The sequence below is a fragment of the Oncorhynchus kisutch genome, linkage group LG6, assembly GCF_002021735.2.
Source record: "Oncorhynchus kisutch isolate 150728-3 linkage group LG6, Okis_V2, whole genome shotgun sequence".
Taxonomy (NCBI): domain Eukaryota; kingdom Metazoa; phylum Chordata; class Actinopteri; order Salmoniformes; family Salmonidae; genus Oncorhynchus; species Oncorhynchus kisutch.
The window spans coordinates 40011358-40036706 of record NC_034179.2 but is presented as its reverse complement, the minus strand read 5'-3'; the positions used below and the strand labels follow the sequence as shown (position 1 = coordinate 40036706).

The window sequence follows — 25349 nt, the reverse complement described above, 5'->3', positions numbered from 1 at the left end:
TTGTGTCACAAATTTTAATTTAAGACCATGAATCCAATGTGCTACGTTTACAGACATTGTGGTTAACTCCACTACTAAGAATGAAAAACATGTATATGCATGTATTAAACATAATGAAGAAACATGTTATTATTAAATAAAAAATATTTTACCATCCATGCATTAAATCTTGATTTATCTGTCTCACATGAAAAATAATTGTCTGTTTCAGATTGGGTTGCAAAATTCCAGTAACTTTCCCCAAATTTTCCAGAAATCCCAGTTGGAATATTCCTGGAATCAGGAAGGAATAAACAGGAAATCCAGGAATCCTCCAGCCAGGATTTCTGGGAATTTTGAGGAAATTATCGGAATTTTGCAACCCTAGTTTCAGAGTTAGTTAAAACACTGAGATTCAAAGGGATGGACTGCCTGTGATCATATAATTGGATTTACAGGATAGGAAGCTCAAAGAAGGGTTCCATTAAGTCATACATTTGCAATAACATGTCAATCATCTTTAAATGTAAAGTTGCTTGTTTCATGTAGACAATTCTTAATAGCACTGACTGGTAAACTGGTCTTTAATGTTTTATTTAATTTATATTTATGGATATTTAATTCAAAACTGATTGTAGAAGAGGAAAACAATGTGAGTAAATCTTACCTGAGCTTAGTAGAAGCCAGAGAATAGATATCATGTTGAGCAACCAGTTGCAGATCCCCAATCAGTTTTATACACCTAAATCTCCCCTTCAAAATGTTGTAATGTCAGATGATCTTCAAAGTAAGTTTCCTTTCTTTCTGTTTCTTTTCGTTCTGAAATGTATTCTGGATAGTTTGATGTCTCTTCTTTACTCGCTTTCAACAGTAAATGGACCGGTGTGGGAAAGTTCGAGTGGCATCTGTATTGATTTTCTATTAACATGGTAAGATGATACTTTTTTTAAGGAGTGAGGCAGACCCACTCCTTTGGTATTGTGGCAGTGCAGAGGTGAAAGATGGCTGTAGATGGCTAGTTACATAACTGCTGATTGATTTACTAAAGTAGACTGCTACAGCAGCCAAGGTGATGATGTCTGTGGTCATTTTTGCTTGTTTTTACTCTTCTCCAAATACCATTTTAGAGTTTTTAAATTGAGTAAAAATGCAGTAAATGAGCTTGAACTAAAGATTCCTTGGAAGAACCCCCCCCCCCCCATATTTCAAAACAGTTTAGGCTAACGTTTATTTATCCTTAATAATGATAATGATGTATCAATAATTTGCTTGAACGTTATTTGTCCATTGCCGTAACCGCGCGCACCCACGTTGGTTGCGCTCGTCCGTTTTTTGGACAGGCGAATATGCTCTTCTCAGCTCTGCTTGGGTGTGGCTGTTTGAGAGATGAATTGTTTTTCAAAACCGAAGTGTAGGCATCTGGGGAAAATAAACAAGACATTCGGCCTTTTCTGCCATGAGAGTTGAACAACAGCGTGAACATGGGGAAAACAAGGATTTCGGTGAGCACTAAGTAACGGAGTGGAATGAAAATGCAACAAGTGACATTTTAAAAAACTTCAACCTTCCATGAGATCGGTAACAACTAACCAAAAGAGATACATCCTATATTTTCTGTGTGGATAGCCACTAAATAATTTCACAACACGACCTTATTCCTTTGTGAAACAGTGAATGACACATTTGTTTCAATTTATCTCAAGTGTGGGAGATTATATTTGTTTCTAAACTGTTGTCACGAAGTATTCTGTCTGACCTACAAATATGTTTGAAATGGCGTCTCGTTCAACGTATCACAACCAGGTGGAAAAATAGTTATGTTATTGTCATAAATCTTTGCAATAACTGTAATTAGCGAAAGGTAGTCTGTCAAAAGCACTAACAACATGCATAGCCTACCCATAGTTTTGGAATATACCTGTATCCTACTAGTGTACTAAACTCCACTCCATGGTGAAGAAAGTTTATGATGAACTTCACCGTGGAGTTTAGTCCGCTAGTATTCTACAAAATGGACAAAACCCGACCAGCTTCAACTCATTATGCTTAATCATAAACAATTCCCATTTGTTGTGTTTCACACTAATTTGCTCACTGTATCTATTGGTTATTTATTCTATTTTGTAACAGTGGAATGCAAGACTAGGCAAATTACACATTACGTTTCACACAGTACAAAGTAAGTACATGATCAGATTTATGGCATTTGGGATAGAGTTTTAGTGAGTTCGTCCACTATTTGGCTAGTAATTAATCAACATGTCTCTAGCCCATTTATAGCCCCCATTTATAGCTTGACATAACTGTGTGTGTGTGTCCCCCCTCCTCCCCAATTCATGTCCTATCTACAGTAATATGGGTCAGGGTTCAAGTGGCTTTTTGTGTGTGTCAGAAAAACATCCACTGCCTTTTTCACTTAAACCCTGGTAGCGTTGTAAATGGAATGATAAACAGAGGCACCGGCTATCATTTCAGGGCCCAAAATAGGGGCTGACCAAGACCACAGCTCTCCATATATGTCTGCCACGCTGTTACCCTGACATTTCCACCTGCTGCTATTGGGGGGGGGGGGGGGGGGCTTTATATAGCCTCATGCCGCTCAGCTGACACACACACATATATATATTATTATTTGAACTGTTTGGCCACTACTGTTCTGGTGTATCATTTCAAAACCTTAAGGATACTTTAAGTTATATTGTATTAGGTATAAATGGATCATGACTCCTGTACACTATGAGTGAGTGATGTTGAACATATTTGCCAGGCTGTGGACTGGACTTACGTGAGACTTATCTGAGCTTGCAAACTGGCAAACAATGTGCATAGCAAAGTTTTAGTTGGTTCCATCCCATTCATGTAGTACCATTGTAATTGTTTTGGGCAATGTTTCCCGAACTGATCCTTGTGACCCTCAGCCTTTCTACATATTTGATCTAATCCACTAGCACACCCGGTTCAACTAGACAACTAATCAGTTGTTTTAGTGTTGGAATAGATCAAATATGTGCAGGGCCAGGACCGGTTCGGGAAACATTGGGTTAGAGTACCCACATGGTGGAATATATAGCCTCACATAGACTCCTATTTACTTCCAATGACACTACTCCAGTTAAAAATTGACCTCAAAATATGGACTAGAAATGAAATATATATAATCATACAAATCAAATCAAAAATCTTGTATGGCCGAAGAACATTACTTGTACAAAATCTAATAAGGATCTGGATAAGAAGCGAATTCGGAGTGAAGGCCATTCCGCTCCAGCTCCACTCCGCTCACTTTCTCTTCATACCATCCCATCAAATCCACATTGACATTATCCCACCCCTAATATCCGTAATTGGCTTAAAAAGCCAAAGGTAACATTATCTACCAATTCATTTCCAGCAATATTGCCTCTGTATGTCTGTGTGGCACATGCATTTGTCTATCATTCTCTTCGAGGAGCCAGTTAGCCATCATGATAACTATCTTCTGGGTTGACAGAAAGACTACCCAAAACCTTCTGTTTGAGACAATCAGTTGTGTTGTGACAATGTAGGGATGGTATACAGAAGATAATACGGACTTGGTCTTTTACCAAATAGGGTTATGTCAAGAACAGCTCAAATAAGCAAAGAGAAATGGCAGTCCGTCATTACTTTATGACATGAAGGTCAGTCAATATGGAACATTTTAAGATCTTTAAAAGTTTCTTCAAGTGGAGTCGCAAAAACCATCAAGCGCTATGATGAAACTGGCTCTCATGAGGACCGCCACAGTAGTTATCTCTACTGAAGAGGATAATTCATTAGTTACCAGCCTCAGAAATTGCAGCACAAATTAAACCTTCACAGAGTTCAAGTAACAGACACATCTCAACATCAACTGTTCATAGGAGACTGCGTAAATCAGGCCTTCATTGTCAGATTGCTGAAAAGAAACCACTACTAAAGGCCACCAATAAGAAGAGACTTGCTTGGGCCAAGAAACACGAGAAATGGACATTAGACCGGTGGAAATCTGTCCTTTTGTCTGATGTGTCAAAATTTGAGATTTTTAGATCAATTCGTCATGTCTTTGAGAGACAAAGTAGGTGAATGGATGATCTTTGCATGTGTGGTTCCCACTGTGAAGCATGGAGGCGGAGGTGTAATGGTGTGGGGGTGCTTTGCTGGTGACACTGTCTATGATTTATTTAGAATTCAAGGCACTCTTAACCAGCATGGCTATCACAGCATTCTGAAGCGATATGCCATCCCATCTGGTTTGCGCTTAGTGGGGCAATCATTTGTTTTTCAACAGGACAATAACCCAACACACCTCCAGGCTATTTGACCAAGAAGGAGAGTGCTGCATCAGATGACCTGACCTCTACAATCACCTGACCTCAACTCAATTGAGATGGTTTGGGATGAGTTGGATTGAAAAGCAGCCAACAAGTGCTCATCTTATGTGGGAACTCCTTCAAGACTGTTGGAAGAGCATTCCATGTGAAGCTGGTTAAGAGAATGCCAAGAGTGTGCAAAGCTGTTAAGGCAAAAGGTGGCTACTTTGAAGAATCTAAAATATATTTTGATTTGTTTTACACTTTTTTGGTTACTACATGATGTGTTATTTCATAGTTCTGATGTCTTAACTATTATTCTACAATGTAGAAAATAGTCAAAGTAAAGAAAAACCCTTGAATGAGTAGGTGTGTCCAAACTTTTGACCGGTACTGTATACCGTGCATTCGGAAATGATTCAGACCCCTTGATTTTTATCACATTTTGTTACGTTAGTTTTATACCAAAATCTATTAAATAGCTTTTTTTTTCTCATCAAGATAAACACAATACCTCATAATGAAAAAGCAAAAAATGTTTTTAATATTTTTTTGGCAGTGTGTGTGTGTATATATATGTATATTCCGGCACCGACAGAGATGGCCGCCTCGCTTCGCGTTCCTAGGAAACTATGCAGTTTTTTGTTTTTTTACGTGTTATTTCTTACATTAGTACCCCAGGTCATCTTAGGTTTCATTACATACAGTCGAGAAGAACTACTGAATATAAGATCAGCGTCAACTCACCATCAGTACGACCAAGAATATGTTTTTCGCGACGCGGATCCTGTGTTCTGCCTTACAAACAGGACAACGGAGTGGATTCCATGCAGCGACCCAAAAAAACGACTCCGAAAAAGAGGGAAACGAGGCGGTCTTCTGGTCAGACTCCGGAGACGGGCACACCGTGCACCACTCCCTAGCATTCTTCTTGCCAATGTCCAGTCTCTTGACAACAAGGTTGATGAAATCCGAGCAAGGGTAGCATTCCAGAGGGACATCAGAGACTGCAACGTTCTTTGCTTCACGGAAACATGGCTCACTGGAGAGACGCTATCCAAGGCGGTGCAGCCAACGGGTTTCTCCACGCATCGCGCCGACAGAAACAAACATCTTTCTGGTAAGAAGAGGGGCGGGGGCGTATGCCTTATGGCAAACGTGACATGGTGTGATGAAAGAAACATACAGGAACTCAAATCCTTCTGTTAACCTGATTTTAGAATTTCTCACAATCAAATGTAGACCGCATTATCTACCAAGAGAATTCTCTTCGATTATAATCACAGCCGTATATATCCCCCCCCCAAGCAGACACATCGATGGCTCTGAACGAACTTTATTTAACTCTCTGCAAACTGGAAACGATTTATCCGGAGGCTGCATTCATTGTAGCTGGGGATTTTAACAAGGCTAATCTGAAAACAAGACTCCCTAAATTTTATCAGCATATCGATTGCGCAACCAGGGGTGGAAAGACCTTGGATCATTGTTACTCTAACTTCCGCGACGCATATAAGGCCCTGCCCCGCCCCCCTTTCGGAAAAGCTGACCACGACTCCATTTTGTTGATCCCTTTCTACAGACAGAAACTAAAACAAGAGGCTCCCACGCTGAGGTCTGTTCAACGCTGGTCCGACCAAGCTGACTCCACACTCCAAGACTGCTTCCATCACGTGGACTGGGACATGTTTCGTATTGCGTCAGATAACAATATTGACGAATACGCTGATTCGGTGTGCGAGTTCATTAGAACGTGCGTTGAAGATGTCGTTCCCATAGCAACGATTAAAACATTCCCTAACCAGAAACCGTGGATTGATGGCAGCATTCGTGTGGAACTGAAAGCACGAACCACTGCTTTTAATCAGGGCAAGGTGTCTGGTAACATGACCGAATACAAACAGTGCAGCTATTCCCTCCGCAAGGCTATCAAACAAGCTAAGCGTCAGTACAGAGACAAAGTAGAATCTCAATTCAACGGCTCAGACACGAGGCATGTGGCAGGGTCTACAGTCAATCACGGACTACAGGAAGAAATCCAGCCCAGTCACGGACCAGGATGTCTTGCTCCCAGGCAGACTAAATAACTTTTTTGCCCGCTTTGAGGACAATACAGTGCCACTGACACGGCCTGCAACGAAAACATGCGGTCTCTCCTTCACTGCAGCCGAGGTGAGTAAAACATTTAAACGTGTTAACCCTCGCAAGGCTGCAGGCCCAGACGGCATCCCCAGCCGCGCCCTCAGAGCATGCGCAGACCAGCTGGCCGGTGTGTTTACGGACATATTCAATCAATCCCTATACCAGTCTGCTGTTCCCACATGCTTCAAGAGGGCCACCATTGTTCCTGTTCCCAAGAAAGCTAAGGTGATCTGAGCTAAACGACTACCGCCCCGTAGCACTCACATCCGTCATCATGAAGTGCTTTGAGAGACTAGTCAAGGACCATATCACCTCCACACTACCCGACACCCTAGACCCACTCCAATTTGCTTACCGCCCAAATAGGTCCACAGACGATGCAATCTCAACCACACTGCACACTGCCCTAACCCATCTGGACAAGAGGAATACCTATGTGAGAAAGCTGTTCATCGACTACAGCTCGGCATTCAACACCATAGTACCCTCCAAGCTCGTCACCCGCCCTGTGCAACTGGGTACTGGACTTCCTGACGGGCCGCCCCCAGGTGGTGAGGGTAGGCAACAACATCTCCTCCCCGCTGATCCTCAACACTGGGGCCCCACAAGGGTGCGTTCTGAGCCCTCTCCTGTACTCCCTGTTCACCCACGACTGCGTGGCCACGCACGCCTCCAACTCAATCATCAAGTTTGCGGACGACACAACAGTGGTAGGCTTGATTACCAACAACGACGAGACGGCCTACAGGGAGGAGGTGAGGGCCCTCGGAGTGTGGTGTCAGGAAAATAACCTCACACTCAACGTCAACAAAACTAAGGAGATGATTGTGGACTTCAGGAAACAGCAGAGGGAACACCCCCCTATCCACATCGATGGAATAGTAGTGGAGAGGGTAGCAAGTTTTAAGTTCCTCGGCATACACATCACAGACAAACTGAATTGGTCCACTCACACAGACAGCATCGTGAAGAAGGCGCAGCAGCGCCTCTTCAACCTCAGGAGGCTGAAGAAATTTGGCTTGTCACCAAAAGCACTCACAAACTTCTACAGATGCACAATCGAGAGCATCCTGGCGGGCTGTATCACCGCCTGGTATGGCAACTGCTCCGCCCTCAACCGTAAGGCTCTCCAGAGGGTAGTGAGGTCTGCACAACGCATCACCGGGGGCAAACTACCTGCCCTCCAGGACACCTACACCACCCGATGTTACAGGAAGGCCATAAAGATCATCAAGGACATCAACCACCCGAGCCACTGCCTGTTCACCCCGCTATCATCCAGAAGGCGAGGTCAGTACAGGTGCATCAAAGCTGGGACCGAGAGACTGAAAAACAGCTTCTATCTCAAGGACATCAGACTGTTAAACAGCCACCACTAACATTGAGTGGCTGCTGCCAACACACTGACAATGACACTGACTCAACTCCAGCCACTTTAATAATGGGAATTGATAGGAAATGATGTAAATATATCACTAGCCACTTTAAACAATGCTACCTTATATAATGTTACTTACCCTACATTATTCATCTCATATGCATACGTATATACTGTACTCTATATCATCGACTGCATCCTTACGTAATACATGTATCACTAGCCACTTTAACTATGCCACTTTGTTTACATACTCCTCTCATATGTATATACTGTACTCGATATCATCTACTGTATCTTGCCTATGCTGCTCTGTACCATCACTCATTCATATATCCTTATGTGCATATTCTTTATCCCCTTACACTGTGTATAAGACAGTAGTTTTGGAATTGTTAGTTAGATTACTTGTTGGTTATTACTGCATTGTCGGAACTAGAAGCACAAGCATTTCGCTACACTCGCATTAACATCTGCTAACCATGTGTATGTGACAAATAAAATTTGATTTGATTTATATATGCGAGAGAGAGATAAAGATATATATATATATATATCTTTATCTACATACAGTGGGGCAAAAAAGTATTTAGTCAGCCACCAATTGTGCAAGTTCTCCCACTTAAAAAGATGAGAGGCCTGTAATTTTTATCATAGGTATACTTCAACTATGACAGACAAAATTATGGTGGAAAGTAAGTATTTTGTCACCTACAAACAAGCAAGATTTCTGGCTCTCACAGACCTGTAACTTCTTTAAGAGTCTCCTCTGTCCTCCACTCGTTACCTGTGTTAATGGCACCTGTTTGAACTTGTTATCAGTATAAAAGACACCTGTCCACAACCTCAAACAGTCACACTCCAAACTCCACTATGGCCAAGACCAAAGAGCTGTCAAAGGACACCAGAAACAAAATTGTAGACCTGCACCAGGCTGGGAAGACTGAATCTGCAATAGGTAAGCAGCTTGGTTGGAAGAAATCAACTGTGGGAGCAATTATTAGGAAATGGAAGACATACAAGACCACTGATAATCTTCCTTGATCTGGGGCTCCACGCAAGATCTCATCCCGTGGGGTCAAAATGATCACAAGAACGGTGAGCAAAAATCCCAGAACCACACGGGGGGACCTAGTGAATGACCTGCAGAGAGCTGGGACCAAAGTAACAAAGCCTACCATCAGTAACACACTACGCCGCCAGGGACTCAAATCCTGCAGTGCCAGACGTGTCCCCCTGCTTAAGCCAGTACATGTCCAGGCCCGTCTGAAGTTTGCTAGAGAACATTTGGATGATCCAGAAGAAGATTGGGAGAATGTCATATGGTCAGATGAAACCAAAATATAACTTTTTGGTAAAAACTCAACTCGTCGTGTTTGGAGGACAAAGAATGCTGAGTTGCATCCAAAGAAAACCATACCTACTGTGAAGCATGGGGGTGGAACCATCATGCTTTGGGGCTGTTTTTATGCAAAGGGACCAGGACGACTGATCCGTGTAAAGGAAGGAAAGAATGAATGGGGCCATGTATCTTGAGATTTTGAGTGAAAACCTCCTTCCATCAGCAAGGGCATTGAAGATGAAACGTGGCTGGGTCTTTCAGCATGACAATGATCCCAAACACACCGCCCGGGCAACGAAGGAGTGACTTCGTAAGAAGCATTTCAATGTCCTGGAGTGGCCTAGCCAGTCTCCAGATCTCAACCCCATAGACTTTCGACTCCCTCCAAAGATTTTCTGTGTTGCCCAGCAACAGCCCCAAAACATCACTGCTCTAGAGGAGATCTGCATGGAGGAATGGGCCAAAATACCAGCAACAGTGTGTGAAAACCTTGTGAAGACTTACAGAAAACGTTTGACCTCTGTTACTGCCAACAAAGGGTATATAACAAAGTATTGAGAAACTTTTGTTATTGACCAATTACTTATTTTCCACCATAATTTTACAAATAAATTCATTAAAAATCCTACAATGTGATTTTCTGGATTTTTTTCTCCTCATTTTGTCTGTCATAGTTGAAGTGTACCTATGATGAAAATTACAGGTCTCTCTCATCTTTTTAAGTGGGAGAACTTGCACAATTGGTGGCTGACTAAATACTTTGTTTTCTCCACTGTGTATATATATATAGTACAGAGCAAAGTGTCTGAATACTTATGTAAATGTCATCACATTTACATAAGTATTCAGACACTTTGCTCTGTACTTTGTTGAAGCACCTTTGGCAGCGGTTACTGCCTTGAGTCTTCTTGGGTATGACGTTAAGGTTGGCACACCTGTATTTGGGGAGTTTCTCACATTCTTCGCTGCAGATCCTCTCAAGCTCTGTCAGGTTGGATGGGGAGCGTCACTGCACAGCTGTTTTCAGGTCTCTCCAGAGATGTTAGATCGGGTTCAAGTCCGGGCTCTGGCTGGGCCACTCAAGGACATGCAGAGACTTGTCCTGAAGCCACTCCTGCATTGTCTTGGCATATGTTTGACGCCCCGGAATTAGTGTCTAAGATTACAACTGTGAGATGTCATGCTTACACCATTAGTCAATGAGTATGAACTAGTTGACGGGAAAACCTGCATATTGTACATATGAGCTATGAAGATTTCAGGTCGTTATTGCAAATGAGTTCTCAGTGACTTACCTGCTTAAATGGTCAAATAAAGTCCATTGTCCCGGACATCTTTGTCAGCTGGTTCCCTCACCAGGCTTATGACTCTTTAGATAACCTATTTCTCTCTCTCCCCATTGGAACAGATCCTTTAGAAGGACTCAGTCACGTAGGGGTGAAACTTAAGGTGCAGGTTTATCTCTGCTTGAGCTGCTATGTCTTTAGTCAGAGTTATCAGAAACAAACTGGCACAAGGCCAGGGTAGAGCTATAGTTCTTGGAAAGGTCCCATTGTAATGTCCACTCTCTGATACCAGGTCAGCCAGGGGGACATCAGCCATGCTGTTGGACTGCTGACCACACAGCCTCCAGAGGAGGGCCAGGGTACTGAGGAGACCGCAGACACAGAAGCCAACAGGGAGACCCAGAAAAGTAGGCCGGAAGTTGGGAAGGAAAGGAGAAAAATGCTGAGGGTCTGGTGATAAACAAAGACGATTATTTGTTTCCCAATGCAAACTGATATCTGATGTTGAATACATAAAATCTGTGCTTTGTGTTGTGACTCATTCTAAAATGTTCTCAGGGGCTCCACCTAAAGATGACCTTCAGACACCCATCGAGCTCAGCATGCAAGAATCCCAGGCAGAGGAGATAGAGCTCAACAGGTATAGTGGTATTGTAGTCCAGTACCTCACCATCGCCCCTTAGCTTGCTGTTTTCTTGCTGAACAAAGTCACCAATTAAGTCATCTCTCACAATATCTGAAGTGAACACAGTGGTATGAGCAATAAATAACATAAACGAAAATGGATGACTGTGAAATACCAGGGTCCTGTTCATAGGGGCACGCAACAGAAAACGTTTTGAAACATTTCGCAACAGAAAACAAAAATGAGCATTTCTCATTGGACAAGTTCATGTACTCCCTCCCCATTTGACTCAGTTTTCTTCCATTTGGTGCCCAATGAACACAACCCAGGTGTAACTCAATCAGACCATTGCCTACAGTTGATGAGTGACATGTGTTGGTGTGTACCAGGGCACTGGAGGACAGGGCTGCACGAGTGAAGAGGAAGTGCTGCGAGGCCCAGGGTGAGAGCTGCAGCCCTGCAGACTGGATCCGCCAGGATGGGTGGCCTGTGGGCATCCACAACATGGGCAACACCTGCTGGTTCAGTGCCGTCATACAGGTGAGATAACACACACAGTATTCACAAAAAGCTATTAAGAGAGTCGGCTCTAGAGCTTGCACTGCAAAATATACACAAAATATATCAAATCAAATTTATTTATATAGCCCTTCGTACATCAGCTGATATCTCAAAGTGCTGTACAGAAACCCAGCCTAAAACCCCAAACAGCAAGCAATGCAGGTGTAGAAGCACGGTGGCTAGGAAAAACACAGTAATATGCACAGTAAAAGAGAATTGTGCCAGTGAGATGAGAACCCCAATATGAACAGGATAAAAGGTTTAGTGGAAAATTCTGGGTTTGTGCTGTGGATCTTAATGCTGTGCCATTTGTGCCATTTAGGCCCACCTGTTATCACCCTGGCTGTGACTCTCTCTTTCAGTCTGTCTCGGTCTCTCACACACCTGTTTTTTTCCCCTATGAGCTTCTTCCCTTGGCTGTTAACAAGCATTTGCATTATGTAAAGGTTATATGGTTATCAAGTTTGGAACTTTGGGGAGTTGGTAATTGCAAACCTTAATTTGAAGCCTCTGGAGACAATTACCAAAGTTGATATCGTACAGTAAAGGTTGTATTTGAATTTTGTGTTGGTCTGCAGAATCCCTAGGACTCCTCTGGTCTCTGTAATATGACCTAGACTTTCTACACCACCTCCTACGTGGTGGATATGTGGTGGCCATGTGTACAACTTCTCTCTGTTTTTTGAAACCTTTCAAGACTTTTCGTGTGACTTGGTTCAAAATATTACAACTAGGAGAGAAGGCCCCTAACACGTTTGTTTGTGTCCAATTCGCTGAACGGTGTCGACTTCTGTCGAGATGTTACCCGACTTCTCCCCCTGCTCTCTCAACTGAAACCAAACATTTCAGGGAAAAAAATCAACCAGTTTCCACACAATCAAGCCATATTGTGCTAATTGAGTTATCGGTAATACCAGGAGGATGGGGAAAGATGAGGTGTGGTGGTGGGGTTTTTACTTTCCTAACGCAAAAGCTTCTTGCTACTCTAATACTATTAAGTGTCCATTCCAGACTGAATTTAGCGGGGCCTATCAGGTGGCCCCGCTGAAATTCAAGCCTTCATTGATATTGATAGACTGCAAGGGTAATTAAATAGTGCAGTGTTGTGATGATAGAGCAGGCGATGAACTCTGTAGCCTGGACTGAAATTAGTTTATATCGGTAGATTAGGCCGAATGGGAACGCTCATTTGTCTTAATTTCATTCAGATATGGGTCACATCGAAAAAGCACTAAAACCCCAGAGGAATATCATCAGGGGATTGGAAGGAATGCACACATTTTGAGTGGCTGGGAAGTTGTTTGAAATAGTTGCATTCTAAATCCAACCTTTTATTTAGCTAACCCTGATGACATATTCTGTTCATTGTGCTTGTTTGCGCTTAAAAAAATAAATAATAATAATCACAATTTGCTCATAGAAAGTTTGATTGAGACTCGCTAAATGACCTCCATGTGGCTGTGTACTCATATTTCTGTGGTATCTGATGTGGTACGCTTTTCCAGTAAGATTGTGATAAGCTGTAATTGGGTTTCTGGGCAACGAGAAAGTTGAGAAGACACATGGGCATAATGCGATCAAAAACTCTGGTATATTGTTGTCGCTTCGAAACGTTAGGCTCCATTATTTTGTGTTGTATATGTTTCAGAGTTAAGACTTAGCAATAAAACATACTACAGCTCGCCAGCATCAATGAAGCATCATGTCACTCATTTGTATAAATAGAAAACAATCACATTGGTTTGGCTTGTTATGAGAGGAAAATCACCATCTCCCCGTATCACACAAAAAAGTTATATTATTCTCAGTGGAATTTTCTTTTGTTTGCTTAACTGTGACTCTTGTGTGTTAAACCCTCCTTAAGTATCCTCGACAGTTACATTTTACAAATGAATAGACGGTGTTAAGGAAAGGTGACCAATCTCATCTTTGTTATTTCAGTCCCTGTTCCACCTGCCCGTGTTCCGCAGATTGGTACTCAACTACTGCCTGTCTGAGCGAATCCTGGAGAAGTGTAAGAGCCACTCGGTGAGTGTCCAATGGAGGGCCAGGAGCCCTGAGGAATAGAGTAGAGAACCTTTGGATCCCAGAGACTGAAGAGTCAGTGGGCTGGCTGGTGTTAGAGAGGAAACTAGACTAGAGGGTTATAGAGTGTGCATAAAGATGACGTGTAACACTCTATGCTAACTTCCTTGAATAAGCATTGATAAACCATTTATAAACGGTGTACATGTTATAAGCAAATGTTATACAAATGTAAATACATTTTTAAGAGTTTATATTTGCTTGTGAATGTTGGGCTGAACAACTCCTTTGCATATAGAGATATTGTTGAAAACTGTAAAGGGTTATGCGGGTTTTCCATTGCAGCTCTGTGAAGTGAGAGAAGCCTAACATATGCCTGTGTTCTCAGGACAAGAGGAACATAGCCTTCATGCAGGAGCTGCGCTGTCTCTTTGCTCTCATGGTGGGCTCCACTCGCAGGTTTGTGGACCCGTCTGCTGCCGTCGAGCTTTTGAGAGAGGCTTTCAGATCCAGTGAGGCCCAACAGGTACACACTGAGGCCCAACCGGTACCTTCACACACAAACTCGTGTCAATGCGTACACACACTTGGGTCATTGCCACGACTTTACAACAACTACTGTGTATACGTGTTCATTCTAGGATGTGAGTGAGTTCACCCACAAACTCCTTGACTGGCTTGAAGATGCCTTTCAGCTGGCTGCCAATGGAAAGTAAGTCAAGGATTTGATCACTAACAGGCAGCGCTGTACGAGAGCACTTAAAGTACATATTGTCATAGCTAACTAAGATAGCTACAGTATTTTGTTGTTGTTGTAGTTGGTTCAACTAGTGTATGTGACATTGACATTCCATAAAATCCTGTACCAGTATTATCTCTGTATTGAAGTACAGTACGTCAGATATTGAGTTGCTTGACGTATGAACGTGACATCTTATCTTCAGCAGCCTGGAAGATAAAAAAGAAAATCCAATGGTTCATCTTTTCTATGGGACGTTTGTGGCAGAGAGAACACATGAGGGTAAGTATAGAATGAACATTTTAATTTTGGTTATACATACTATGGGGCCTCAAGTATTTCCTGATCACATGAGCTGATCAGGAAAAACTCAAGTTATTAGGCTTTGACTCTTTTCACTAGCAAGGGCTATGACTTTTGTCATAACCTGATATAGCCTTTAACTAGGCCCCAGAGATTTTCCTGCAGAGGTCCCATCGTGAAGAAAAACTCCTGACCCTTCTTATTCCATCAGTATTTTTTCTATCAATTCATATTGATGTTTGACCATGTTTAGGCAAGACCTTATCCAACATCGAGCAGTTTGGCCAGTACCCCTTACAAGTGAACGGTTTCAACAACTTGGAGGAATGTCTGGAAGGTGCCATGGTAGAGGGGGAGATTGAAGCCCTCCATCCGGATCAAACCATTTCATCTGGCAGCAAGGTGAGCATACCAAATTCCTAGCTTTATGTTTACTTTGTATGTTGTTGTGAATGTTAAGCCAAATCTAAATGTTAATGTAATATACACTACCTTTCAAAAGTTTGGGGTCACTTAGAAATGTCCTTGTTTTTGAAAGAAAAGCAAATTTTTTGCCCATTAAAATAACATCAAATGTATCATAAATACAGTGTAGACATTGTTAATGTTGTAAATGACTATTGTAGCTGGAAATGGCAGATTCTTTTTTCTTAATGGAATATCTACATAGGCTTGCAGAGGCCCATTATCAGCAACCATCACTCCTGTGTTCTAATGGCACGTTGTGTTAGCTAATCCAAGTTTATAATTTTAAAAGGCTAATTGATCATTAGAAAACCCTTTTGCAATTATGTTAGCACAGCTGAAAACGCTTGTCCTGATTAGAGAAGCAATAAAACTGGCCTTCTTTAGACCAGTTGAGTATCTGGAGCATCAGCATTTGTGGGTTCGATTACAGGCTCAAAATGGCCAGAAACAAATAACTTTCTTCTGAAACTCGTCAGTCTATTCTTGTTCTGAGAAATTAAGGCTATTCCATGCGAGAAATTGCCGAGAAACTAAAGATCTCGTACAACGCTGTGTACTACTCCCTTCACAGAACAGCGCAAACTGGCTCTAACAGAATAGAAAGAGGAGTGGGAGGCCCCAGTGCACAAATTAGCATGAGGACAAATATATTAGTGTCTAGTTTGAGAAACAAAAACCTCACCTGTCCTCAACTGGCAGCTTCATTAAATAGTACCCACAAAACACCAGTCTCAACATCAACAGTGAAGAAGTGACTCCGGGATGTTAGCCTTCTAGGCAGAGTTGCAAAGAAAAAGCCATATCTCAGACTGGCCAATAAAGGAAAAGAAAATATTAAAATGGGCAAAAGAACACAGACACTGGACAGAGGAACTTTGCCTAGAAGGCCAGCATCCCAGAGTCGCATGGAATAGCTTTCATTTCTCAGAACAAGAATAGACTGAGTTTCAGAAGAAAGTTATTTGTTTCTGGCCATTTTGAGCCTGTAATCGAACCCACAAATGCTGATGCTCCAGATACTCAACTGGTCTAAAGAAGGCCAGTTTTATTGCTTCTCTAATCAGGACAAGCGTTTTCAGCTGTGCTAACATAATTGCAAAAGGGTTTTCTAATGATCAATTAGCCTTTTAAAATGATAAACTTGGATTAGCTAACACAACATGCCATTGGAACACAGGAGTGGTGGTTGCTGATAATGGCCTCTGTACGCCTATGTTGATATTCCATAAAAAAATCTGCCGTTTCCAGCTACAATAGTCATTTACAATGTCTACACTGTATTTCTGATCAAATTGATTTGATTTTAATGGACAAAAACAAAAAAAAATCTTTCAAAAACAAAGACATTTCTAAGTGACCCCAAACGTTTTAACGGTAGTGTAGATATACATAGAAATGTACAGTATATGGGAATATTCATGTGGGTGGGAATTCTATGTTTCAGAGATGGTTCTCAAAGTTACCACCAGTGTTGACCTTTGAACTGTCCAGGTTTGAGTTCAACCAGTCGTTAGGACGCCCAGAGAAGATTCACAAGAAACTGGAGTTCCAAGAAATCATTTATATGGACAGGTGAGCTGCTTGATATTAATTTGTGGAAAAGCTAAAACTGTGTACACGACCAGTCAAAAGTATTAGAACATCTCACAAAGACACTGCGGTTTGAACCAAAAATCTCAAATTGGACTCATCAGAACAAACGACAGATTCCCACCGGTCTACTGTCCATTGCTCGTCTTTCTTGGCCCAAGCAAGTCTCTTCTAATTATCGGTTTACTTTAGTAGTGGTTTCTTTGCAGCAATTCGACCATGGAAGCCTGATTCACGCAGTGTCCTCTGAACAGTTGATTTTGAGATGTGTCTGTTACTTGAACTCTGAAGCATTTATTTGGGCTGCAATTTCTGAGGCTGGTAACTCCAATGAACTTATCCTCTGCAGCAGAGGTCACTCTGGGTCTTCCATTCCTGTGGTGGTCCTCCTGAGACAGTTTCATCATAGGGCTTGATGTTTTTTGTGACTACACTTGAAGAAACTTACAAAGTTCTTGAAATTTTCTGTATTGACTGACCTTCATGTCTTAAAGTAATGATAGACTGTTGTTTCTTTTTGCTTATTTGAGGTGTTCTTGCCATAATATGGACTTGGTCTTTTTCCAAATAGGGCTAACTTCTGTATATCACCCCTACCTTGTCACAAGACAGGCTCAAACTATTGTAGATTGGCTCAAACGCATTAAGAAGGAAAGAAATTACACAAATTAACTTTAAACAAGGCACTGTTAATTGAAATGCATTCCAGGTGACTACCTCATGAAGCTGGTTGAGAGAATGCCAAGAGTGTGCAAAGCCGTCATCAAGGCAAAGGATGGATATATATTGAAACTTTTTTGTTTTTCGTTACTACATTATTCCATATATTTAATAGTTTTAATGTCTTCACTATTTTTCTACAATGTAGAAAATAGTAAATATAAAGAAAAATCCTTGAATGAGTAGGTGTTCTAAAACTTTTGACCAGTAGTGCATGTGTTATAATATGTATCTAAACATATACACTGCTCAAAAAAATAAAGGGAACACTAAAATAACACATCCTAGATCTGAATGAATGAAATATTCTTATTAAATACTTTTTTTCTTTACATAGTTGAATGTGCTGACAGCAAAATCACACAAAAATTATCAATGGAAATCAAATTTATCAACCCATGGAGGTCTGGATTTGGAGTCACACTCAAAATTAAAGTGGAAAACCACACTACAGGCTGATCCAACTTTGATGTAATGTCCTTAAAACAAGTCAAAATTAGGCTCAGTAGTGTGTGTGGCCTCCACGGGCCTGTATGACCTCCCTACAATGCCTGGGCATGCTCCTGATGAGGTGGCGGATGGTCTCCTGAGGGATCTCCTCCCAGACCTGGACTAAAGCATCCGCCAACTCCTGGACAGTCTGTGGTGCAACGTGGCGTTGGTGGATGGAGCGAGACATGATGTCCCAGATGTGCTCAATTGGATTCAGGTCTGGGGAATGGGCGGGCCAGTCCAGAACATCAATGCCTTCCTCTTGCAGGAACTGCTGACACACTCCAGCCACATGAGGTCTAGCATTGTCTTGCATTAGGAGGACCCCAGGGCCAACCGCAACAGCATATGGTCTCACAAGGGGTCTGAGGATCTCATCTCGGTACCTAATGGCAGTCAGGCTACCTCTGGCGAGCACATGGAGGTCTGTGCGGCCCCCCAAAGAAATGCCACCCCACACCATGACTGACCCACCGCCAAACCGGTCATGCTGGAGGATGTTGCAGGCAGCAGAACGTTCTCCACGGCGTCTCCAGACTGTCACGTCTGTCACATGTGCTCAATGTGAACCTGCTTTCATCTGTGAAGAGCACAGGGCGCCAGTGGCGAATTTGCCAATCTTGGTGTTCTCTGGCAAATGCCAAACGTCCTGCACAGTGTTGGGCTGTAAGCAAACCCCCACCTGTGGACGTCGGGCCCTCATACCACCCTCATGGAGTCTGTTTCTGACCGTTTGAGCAGACACATGCACATTTGTGGCCTGCTGGAGGTCATTTTGCAGGGCTCTGGCAGTGCTCCTCCTGCTCCTCCTTGCACAAAGGCGGAGGTAGCGGTCCTGCTGCTGGGTTGTTGCCCTCCTACGGCCTCCTCCACGTCTCTTGATGTACTGGCCTGTCTCCTGGTAGCGCCTCCATGCTCTGGACACTACGCTGACAGACACAGCAAACCTTCTTGCCACAACTCGCATTGATGTCCCATCCTGGATGAGCTGCACTACCTGAGCCACTTGTGTGGGTTGTAGACTCAGTCTCATGCTACCACTAGAGTGAAAGCACCGCCAGCATTCAAAAGTGACCAAAACATCAGCCAGGAAGCATAGGAACTGAGAAGTGGTCTGTGGTCACCACCTTGCAGAACCACTCCTTTATTGGGGGTGTCTTGCTAATTGCCTATAATTTCCACCTGTTGTCTATCCCATTTGCACAACAGCATGTGAAATGTATTGTCAATCAGTGTTGCTTCCTAAGTGGACAGTTTGATTTCACAGAGTGTGATTGAGTTACATTGTGTTGTTTAAGTGTTCCCTTTATTTTTTGGAGCAGAGTATATTCATATGAAGAGTTTATTCCCAAACGCTACGGTATGTGATATACTGTATGAGGTTGTTTCACTTAGCTATCTGAAGATGAATGCACTAACTGTAAGTCACTCTGAATAAGAGCATCTGCTAAATTACTAAAATGTCAGTGTTTCACAAACAGATCTCATATTACTATATTGATTATTATTTTATTTGTTTAATTATTGATGTCACATGTGTCATTTATTACCGTTCTTTATATATTTAATATAATATATAAGTAGTTATTTGTTACATTTGACTGTGTAAAACCTAGCATTACTACTTTATTTTTTCTCTGAAATTTTTTCTCTGAAATTAAACCTTTTTTTTTTTTCAACTGTCATTGAACAACCTCATGCCTTGATTAGATAGTGAAAAAACACACCAATCTCTTTCATAAATCCTTTAAATAAAAGCTAATTTACCATCGTTTCTGAAAATGGAAATATAGCTTTTTGGATAGAAACTCTTCAAAGATATTGAGTACCAGCATGCATTTACAGTAGACTGAGCATTGTATTGCATTGTAAAATGATACTGTAATTGTGGAATCAGAGTCAAACTCTTATTGTGGTAAACTAAGTTTACTGTATGCAAACAGATACCTTCACAAGAACAATGAGCAGACCTACAACAGGAGAGGAGAGGTGAAGCGAATGAAGGAGCATCTTACGGTCCTGCAGCAGAAACTGGAATGGTGAGTTTACTATTGAGTTTACTGTTTGTAAAGCAGTGTGACACATCAGGTACACGCCAATACACATTTTGGTGGACAACTGTGATCTTTTAGCTAATCATTTTTTTATTGAAGAATTCACTGATGACTGTACCAGGATGGAGACCTCCAAATGTGTCCACTGAGAGTGAATAAACCATGAGTTAGTAGAAAAACTGACGTACACACAGTGTTTCTCTAATATGAGTATTTTGATTCACGTATGAAATGTCCTGCTCGTGAATCATGACTGACATTTCTTTAAATTAAATCTGTTTGTCACCAATTTACCATGAGTTCAACCTTTTTGTCTCCTTTTTCCAGCTACAGAAGCTATGGCTCCGGGCCGACAAATTATCCCCTGGCAGACATGTTACAGTACATGTTGGAGTTCGCCTGCACTAAGCCCACCAGTGTGTCCCCTGCTGAAGACCCGAAGCTGGCTGCCTCTTCCCCCACTCCCCCCAGCAGCAACCCCCAGCACACAGACGCCAACCCTGACGATACCAGGCAAGGACCTCTGGGACAACTGTCTCAATTGTCAAGACTATGTGTACATGTAGAAGTTTCTAGTGCTTACACGATATCTAGGCCTTTGGCTGGCCCTCGCTTCATACTCGTCGCCAAACCCACTGGCTCCATGTCATCTACATGACCCTGCTAGGTAAAGTCCCCCCTTATCTCAGCTCGCTGGTCACCATAGCATCTCCCACCTGTAGCACACGCTCCAGCAGGTATAGCTCTCTAGTCACCCCCAAAACCAATTATTTCTTTGACCGCCTCTCCTTCCAGTTCTCTGCTGCCAATGACTGGAACGAACTACAAAAATCTCTGAAACTGGAAACACTTATCTCCCTCACTAGCTTTAAGCACCAACTGTCAGAGCAGCTCACAGATTACTGCACCTGTACATAGCCCACCTATAATTTAGCCCAAACAACTACCTCTTTCCCTACTGTATTTATTTTATTTATTTATTTATTTTGCTCCTTTGCACCCAATTATTTTTATGTCTACTTTGCACATTCCAGTGTTTTACTTGCTATATTGTATTTACTTTGCCACCATGGCCTTTTTTTGCCTTTACCTCCCTTATCTCACCTCATTTTCTCACATCGTATATAGACTTGTTTATACTGTATTATTGACTGTATGTTTGTTTTACTCCATGTGTAACTCTGTGTCGTTGTATGTGTCGAACTGCTTTGCTTTATCTTGGCCAGGTCACAATTGTAAATGAGAACTTGTTCTCAACTTGCCTACCTGGTTAAATAAAGGTGAAATAAATAAATAGTCCTGTCACAACTTACCGGTACTCCTTATTAGTCAATGTGACAGCAGTGACAGCTTCAGTCAGAGTAAACACTTTGATGTGTTCCTACCTTGAATGTCAGTGTGAAGTCAGTCAATTCAGGGGATAATTGAAAATCAATGAAACAATTTGAAAATCCTAGTAAAAAACGATGGGTAATATTAAAATTATTTCAGATATGAGATTTACCAAATCGCCCCTGTAATGTTTTACCTGTTAGCCTATGTATAGTACATCACCCACTCTGTCTTCAATGTATGCCAACCCCATTTGTTGACATCTTGCCTTTCCTCTGTGGGTCTCCTCAGTCAGTGTCATGAGCCAGGAGACGCAGGCCCGTCCGACAGCTCCACCTGTCAGCAGAAGCACTCCTCGAGCCAGAGGATGCCCATCTACAAGCCCTTCACCCAGTGCAGACCCCCCATGGACGCCCCACCTCATCCCGCCCCCCACAGTGTGACGGAGGAGGAGCTGCGCTTCGTCAAGACCTGCCTGCAGCGCTGGAGGACAGAGATGGAGAACAACATGGACGGTACGGTCACTTACACCTGGATTCACTAATGATAACCTCTCTGCAATTGGGTTCAAGTTGAAATGTATTGTTGTCCATTACAGCCACTCTCGGTAAGATATGCATAGCACGGGCAAAGTGTGAACAATGGATCTTCTACATCCTGTGACATTTTCACATGCAAATAGCCCTTCATTTCTGTGATAGCTCTGTAGTGATTGCGAGATTCTCTTCCATGAGAGCATGTTGACCTGTTTAAACATGATTTGAGGCATTATGTGGTAATACTCATTTACTGTACATATCTAGTGATAATTCTTCATTTGGATGTATATTATGAGCAGACAGCCTACCCTAGCTGTCAGTCAGTTATCCCAGAGAGAGAGAGAGAGAGAGAGTGTGCGTGTGTGTCTGGCCCGGCCCCAGGTGCACTGCATTGATCTGTGTGTCTGTGTCTCGGTGCTCAGAGCTAAAGGCCAGCATCGACAGGGTCAGCCAAGCGCTGGAGGGCATGTACTCGGATAACCGTCTGTGTCAGGTAAGATCCCATCTATCTGACAGTCCATGTCAGGTTAAAGCATGTGATACACTAATAGAACTTTGTTAGATTGAACATCTGTCACAAGCATTGCATAATGATTCATCTCGGAACCCAGAACCAAATCTTGTCAGGTACTCGATTTGGCATTATGTTACCGCTCTGTCACAAGAGACTATAATGATTCATGGTTTGTGCTAAAAACTTTACTTTTCTAGTCCTAATCTCTTGTTTGATGTGTGCACATGCCAATACAGACAGTTTATCTTGTTTTGATGTGTGTGAAGGTTCCGTACAGGCTTCACGCTGTCCTTGTCCACGAGGGCCAAGCCTTGGCCGGCCACTACTGGGCCTATATCTACGACCACAGCAACCAGTGCTGGATGAAGTACAACGACGTCATCGTCAGCGAGTCCTCCTGGGAGGAGCTGGTCAGGGACTCGTACGGAGGCATGACCAACGCCAGCGCCTATTGTCTCATGTATATCGACGACAGGCTGCCTCACCTAATTGCAGGTACCTGTATCCCTCCTCCCCATTCTCCTGAGAAACGAGTTATGTTTGCAAGATGAAAATTTTTATGTACAGTATATTGTGAAGTGAGCACTCAGTCCGTTTGACCTGAAGAAGATCCGTGTTGGATCGTAACGTTGTCAATAAAGGTGGTAATTGGGAGCAAATTCAGTGTGCAGGCCTTTCTGTTCTCTTCAGGTATCCTTCCTTAGGCCAGCACCTTCATTTTTGAAGGATGTGTGTATGACCACAAACTGAACTAGCGATGTATGCCAGGGACCAAAAACATGAAGCCAGTCATGCTCAGCTAAATCACTTTGGACTGCAACGTCGGAAATGTTTTTGTGTCATGACATGTGCAAGTTGACATGTCACAGTGCTGTTTATATATGGTGCCTTTGGAAAGTATTCAGACCCCTTGACTTTTCCCACATTTTGTTTCAGCCTTATTCTAAAATTGATAAAATAAAAAAAATATTCATCAATCTACACACAATACCCTATAATGATGAAGCGAAAACAGGTTTAGAAATGTTTGCAAATGTATAAAAAAGGCAAAGATGAACATAGCAAAGTACAGAGAGAAATCTTGATGACAACCTGTTCAGGACCTCAGACTGGGGTGAAGGTTCACCTTCCAACAGGACAACGACTAAGCACACAGCCAAGACAATGCAGGAGTGGCTTCAGGACAAGTCTCTGCATGTCCTTGAGTGGCCCAGCCAGAGCCCGGTCTTGAACCCGATCGAACATCTCTGGAGAGACCTGAAAAGAGCTGTGCAGCGATTCTCCCCCTCCAACCTGACAGAGCTTGAGAGGATCTGCAGAGAAGAATGTGTAACTCCCCAAATACAGGTGTGCCAACCTTGTAATGTCATACCCAAGAAGACTCGAGGCTGTAACTACCTGCCAAAGGTGCTTCAACAAAGTATTGAGCAAAGGGTCTGAATACTTATGATGTTTTTTTATATATATACATTTACAAAAAAATCTAAACATTTTTTTCTTTGTCATTATCGGTTGTTGTGTGTAGATTTATGAAGATTTTTATAATTTGTTATTATCATTTTTAGAACAAGGCTGTAATGTAACAACATTTGCAAAACGTGCAGGGATCTGAATACTGTCTGAATGACCTGTATATCTGGCCACACCTATACTGTATACCTGCTATATCTGTGCACACTGTAACTGTTGCTCAGGATGTATACATAAATACATTCATGAATATCCAATTCATAGCCTGAACAGGTGTTTTTTTCCATAATGTTTTTTTGTGTGTTTTGCTTGTCTTTTCAGGGTATGCTGCTTAGTTTATGTTACTATTGAATGTGATCAGTTAGTTCATTGTGATGTTGTTTATATTTATGATATTTCTGTCCACAGAAGACACAGATGACGAGACGGGCCAGGTCATGCAGGGCATGGACTCTCTGCCACCCATCCTCGGGCGCTACGTGCGCCAGGACAACCACTGGTTCCAGCAAGAGCTCAGGGAGTGGGAAGAGCAGTTATACCAGCCGCCACAGCAGGAGCCGGCCGCTCCCACAGCAGCCTCCACCACCACTCGTGTTCCCAGTAAAAAAAAAGACGAGTCAGCAGAACCAGTCCCCCAACCTGGACCTGCCCAGGAACCCACTGGGGAGCAGGGACAGGAACCAGAGGCAGAGTTGGCTGTTAAACCGGCAGTGGAATCTGAAAGTCAGTCTGGACATCAATTTATATGGCAGGGTTACATGATAATGCTCTTTGAGGGTGGCGGTGTTTGTTGGATTTTGTCCTTGTCTTTTAGTCAGATGCTGAATGATATGGTCACCACATTTGGCCAAGCCCTATTGTCCCTGTCTGTCTACCGATGGGGACAAATCAATTTCCCTCTTCATAAAATGTATCAAATGTATTAATTGTTCAATTAAGCACTAGCAAATATTTCAGATCTGAAACAGGTCCTTGTCCTGTTTCAGAGCCTGTCCCAACAAGCCAGCCCCAGTCCCCAGTACCTGTGTCCCCAGTACCTGTGTCCCTGGAGAACGCTGGCAGCAGCCCAGAGGAGAGCGACCACCAGACTGTCACGCCAGAGCCCTGCCAACATACCAGCGAGGACAAGGAGGGGCAGCAACACAGTCAAGTGGGCAGGGTGAAAAGAGGGGTCTGGGGTTGTCATCTGAGCACCAATTGAATATCGGTCACATACTCTTATCTAGGCCACGTACACATATAGACCTAGGCCTATATCTCTTACTGTTGCATAGTGATAGCTTCTGCTACTAGATGTTTTGGGAGCGAGTCATTCAGTTTTATATAAACAACATAACAATATAAGAAAGTTATTCTCAGAGTTATTGTTTATCTTTTAGACAGTGGCTAAAGGCAGCTGTGTTTACCACTGGCCTAACCTACCTATCTTGTCTGAGTTTTAACCAAGTCTTTTGTGAGATTGTACTTGTGAGCTTAATTT

At 42.6% G+C, this 25349-nt stretch overlaps 1 protein-coding gene across 4 annotated transcripts in view; it reads left to right on the top strand.

The window, feature by feature from the left end:
- Nucleotides 1–1287: 1287 nt before the first annotated feature.
- The window catches only part of LOC109892852 (ubiquitin carboxyl-terminal hydrolase 28), a 31491-nt gene continuing 7429 nt past the window's right edge, over nt 1288–25349 (top strand). For 2 of the 4 annotated variants that reach the window (XM_020485669.2, XM_020485668.2), the window contains exons 1-17: nt 1292–1481; nt 10730–10844; nt 10996–11077; nt 11452–11602; nt 13565–13651; nt 14037–14174; nt 14290–14360; nt 14593–14669; nt 14944–15092; nt 16603–16730; nt 19904–19999; nt 20342–20527; nt 21638–21861; nt 22308–22378; nt 22666–22894; nt 24278–24592; nt 24856–25028. In XM_020485669.2, coding sequence (XP_020341258.1) covers nt 1461–1481; nt 10730–10844; nt 10996–11077; nt 11452–11602; nt 13565–13651; nt 14037–14174; nt 14290–14360; nt 14593–14669; nt 14944–15092; nt 16603–16730; nt 19904–19999; nt 20342–20527; nt 21638–21861; nt 22308–22378; nt 22666–22894; nt 24278–24592; nt 24856–25028 — 2313 coding nt within the window. In that variant the 5' untranslated portion in view covers nt 1292–1460. Of the gene's footprint in view, nt 1482–10729; nt 10845–10995; nt 11078–11451; nt 11603–13564; nt 13652–14036; nt 14175–14289; nt 14361–14592; nt 14670–14943; nt 15093–16602; nt 16731–19903; nt 20000–20341; nt 20528–21637; nt 21862–22307; nt 22379–22665; nt 22895–24277; nt 24593–24855; nt 25029–25349 lie in introns of all 4 variants that reach the window. The other 2 variants (XM_020485672.2, XM_020485671.2) reach the window with 2 other exon arrangements.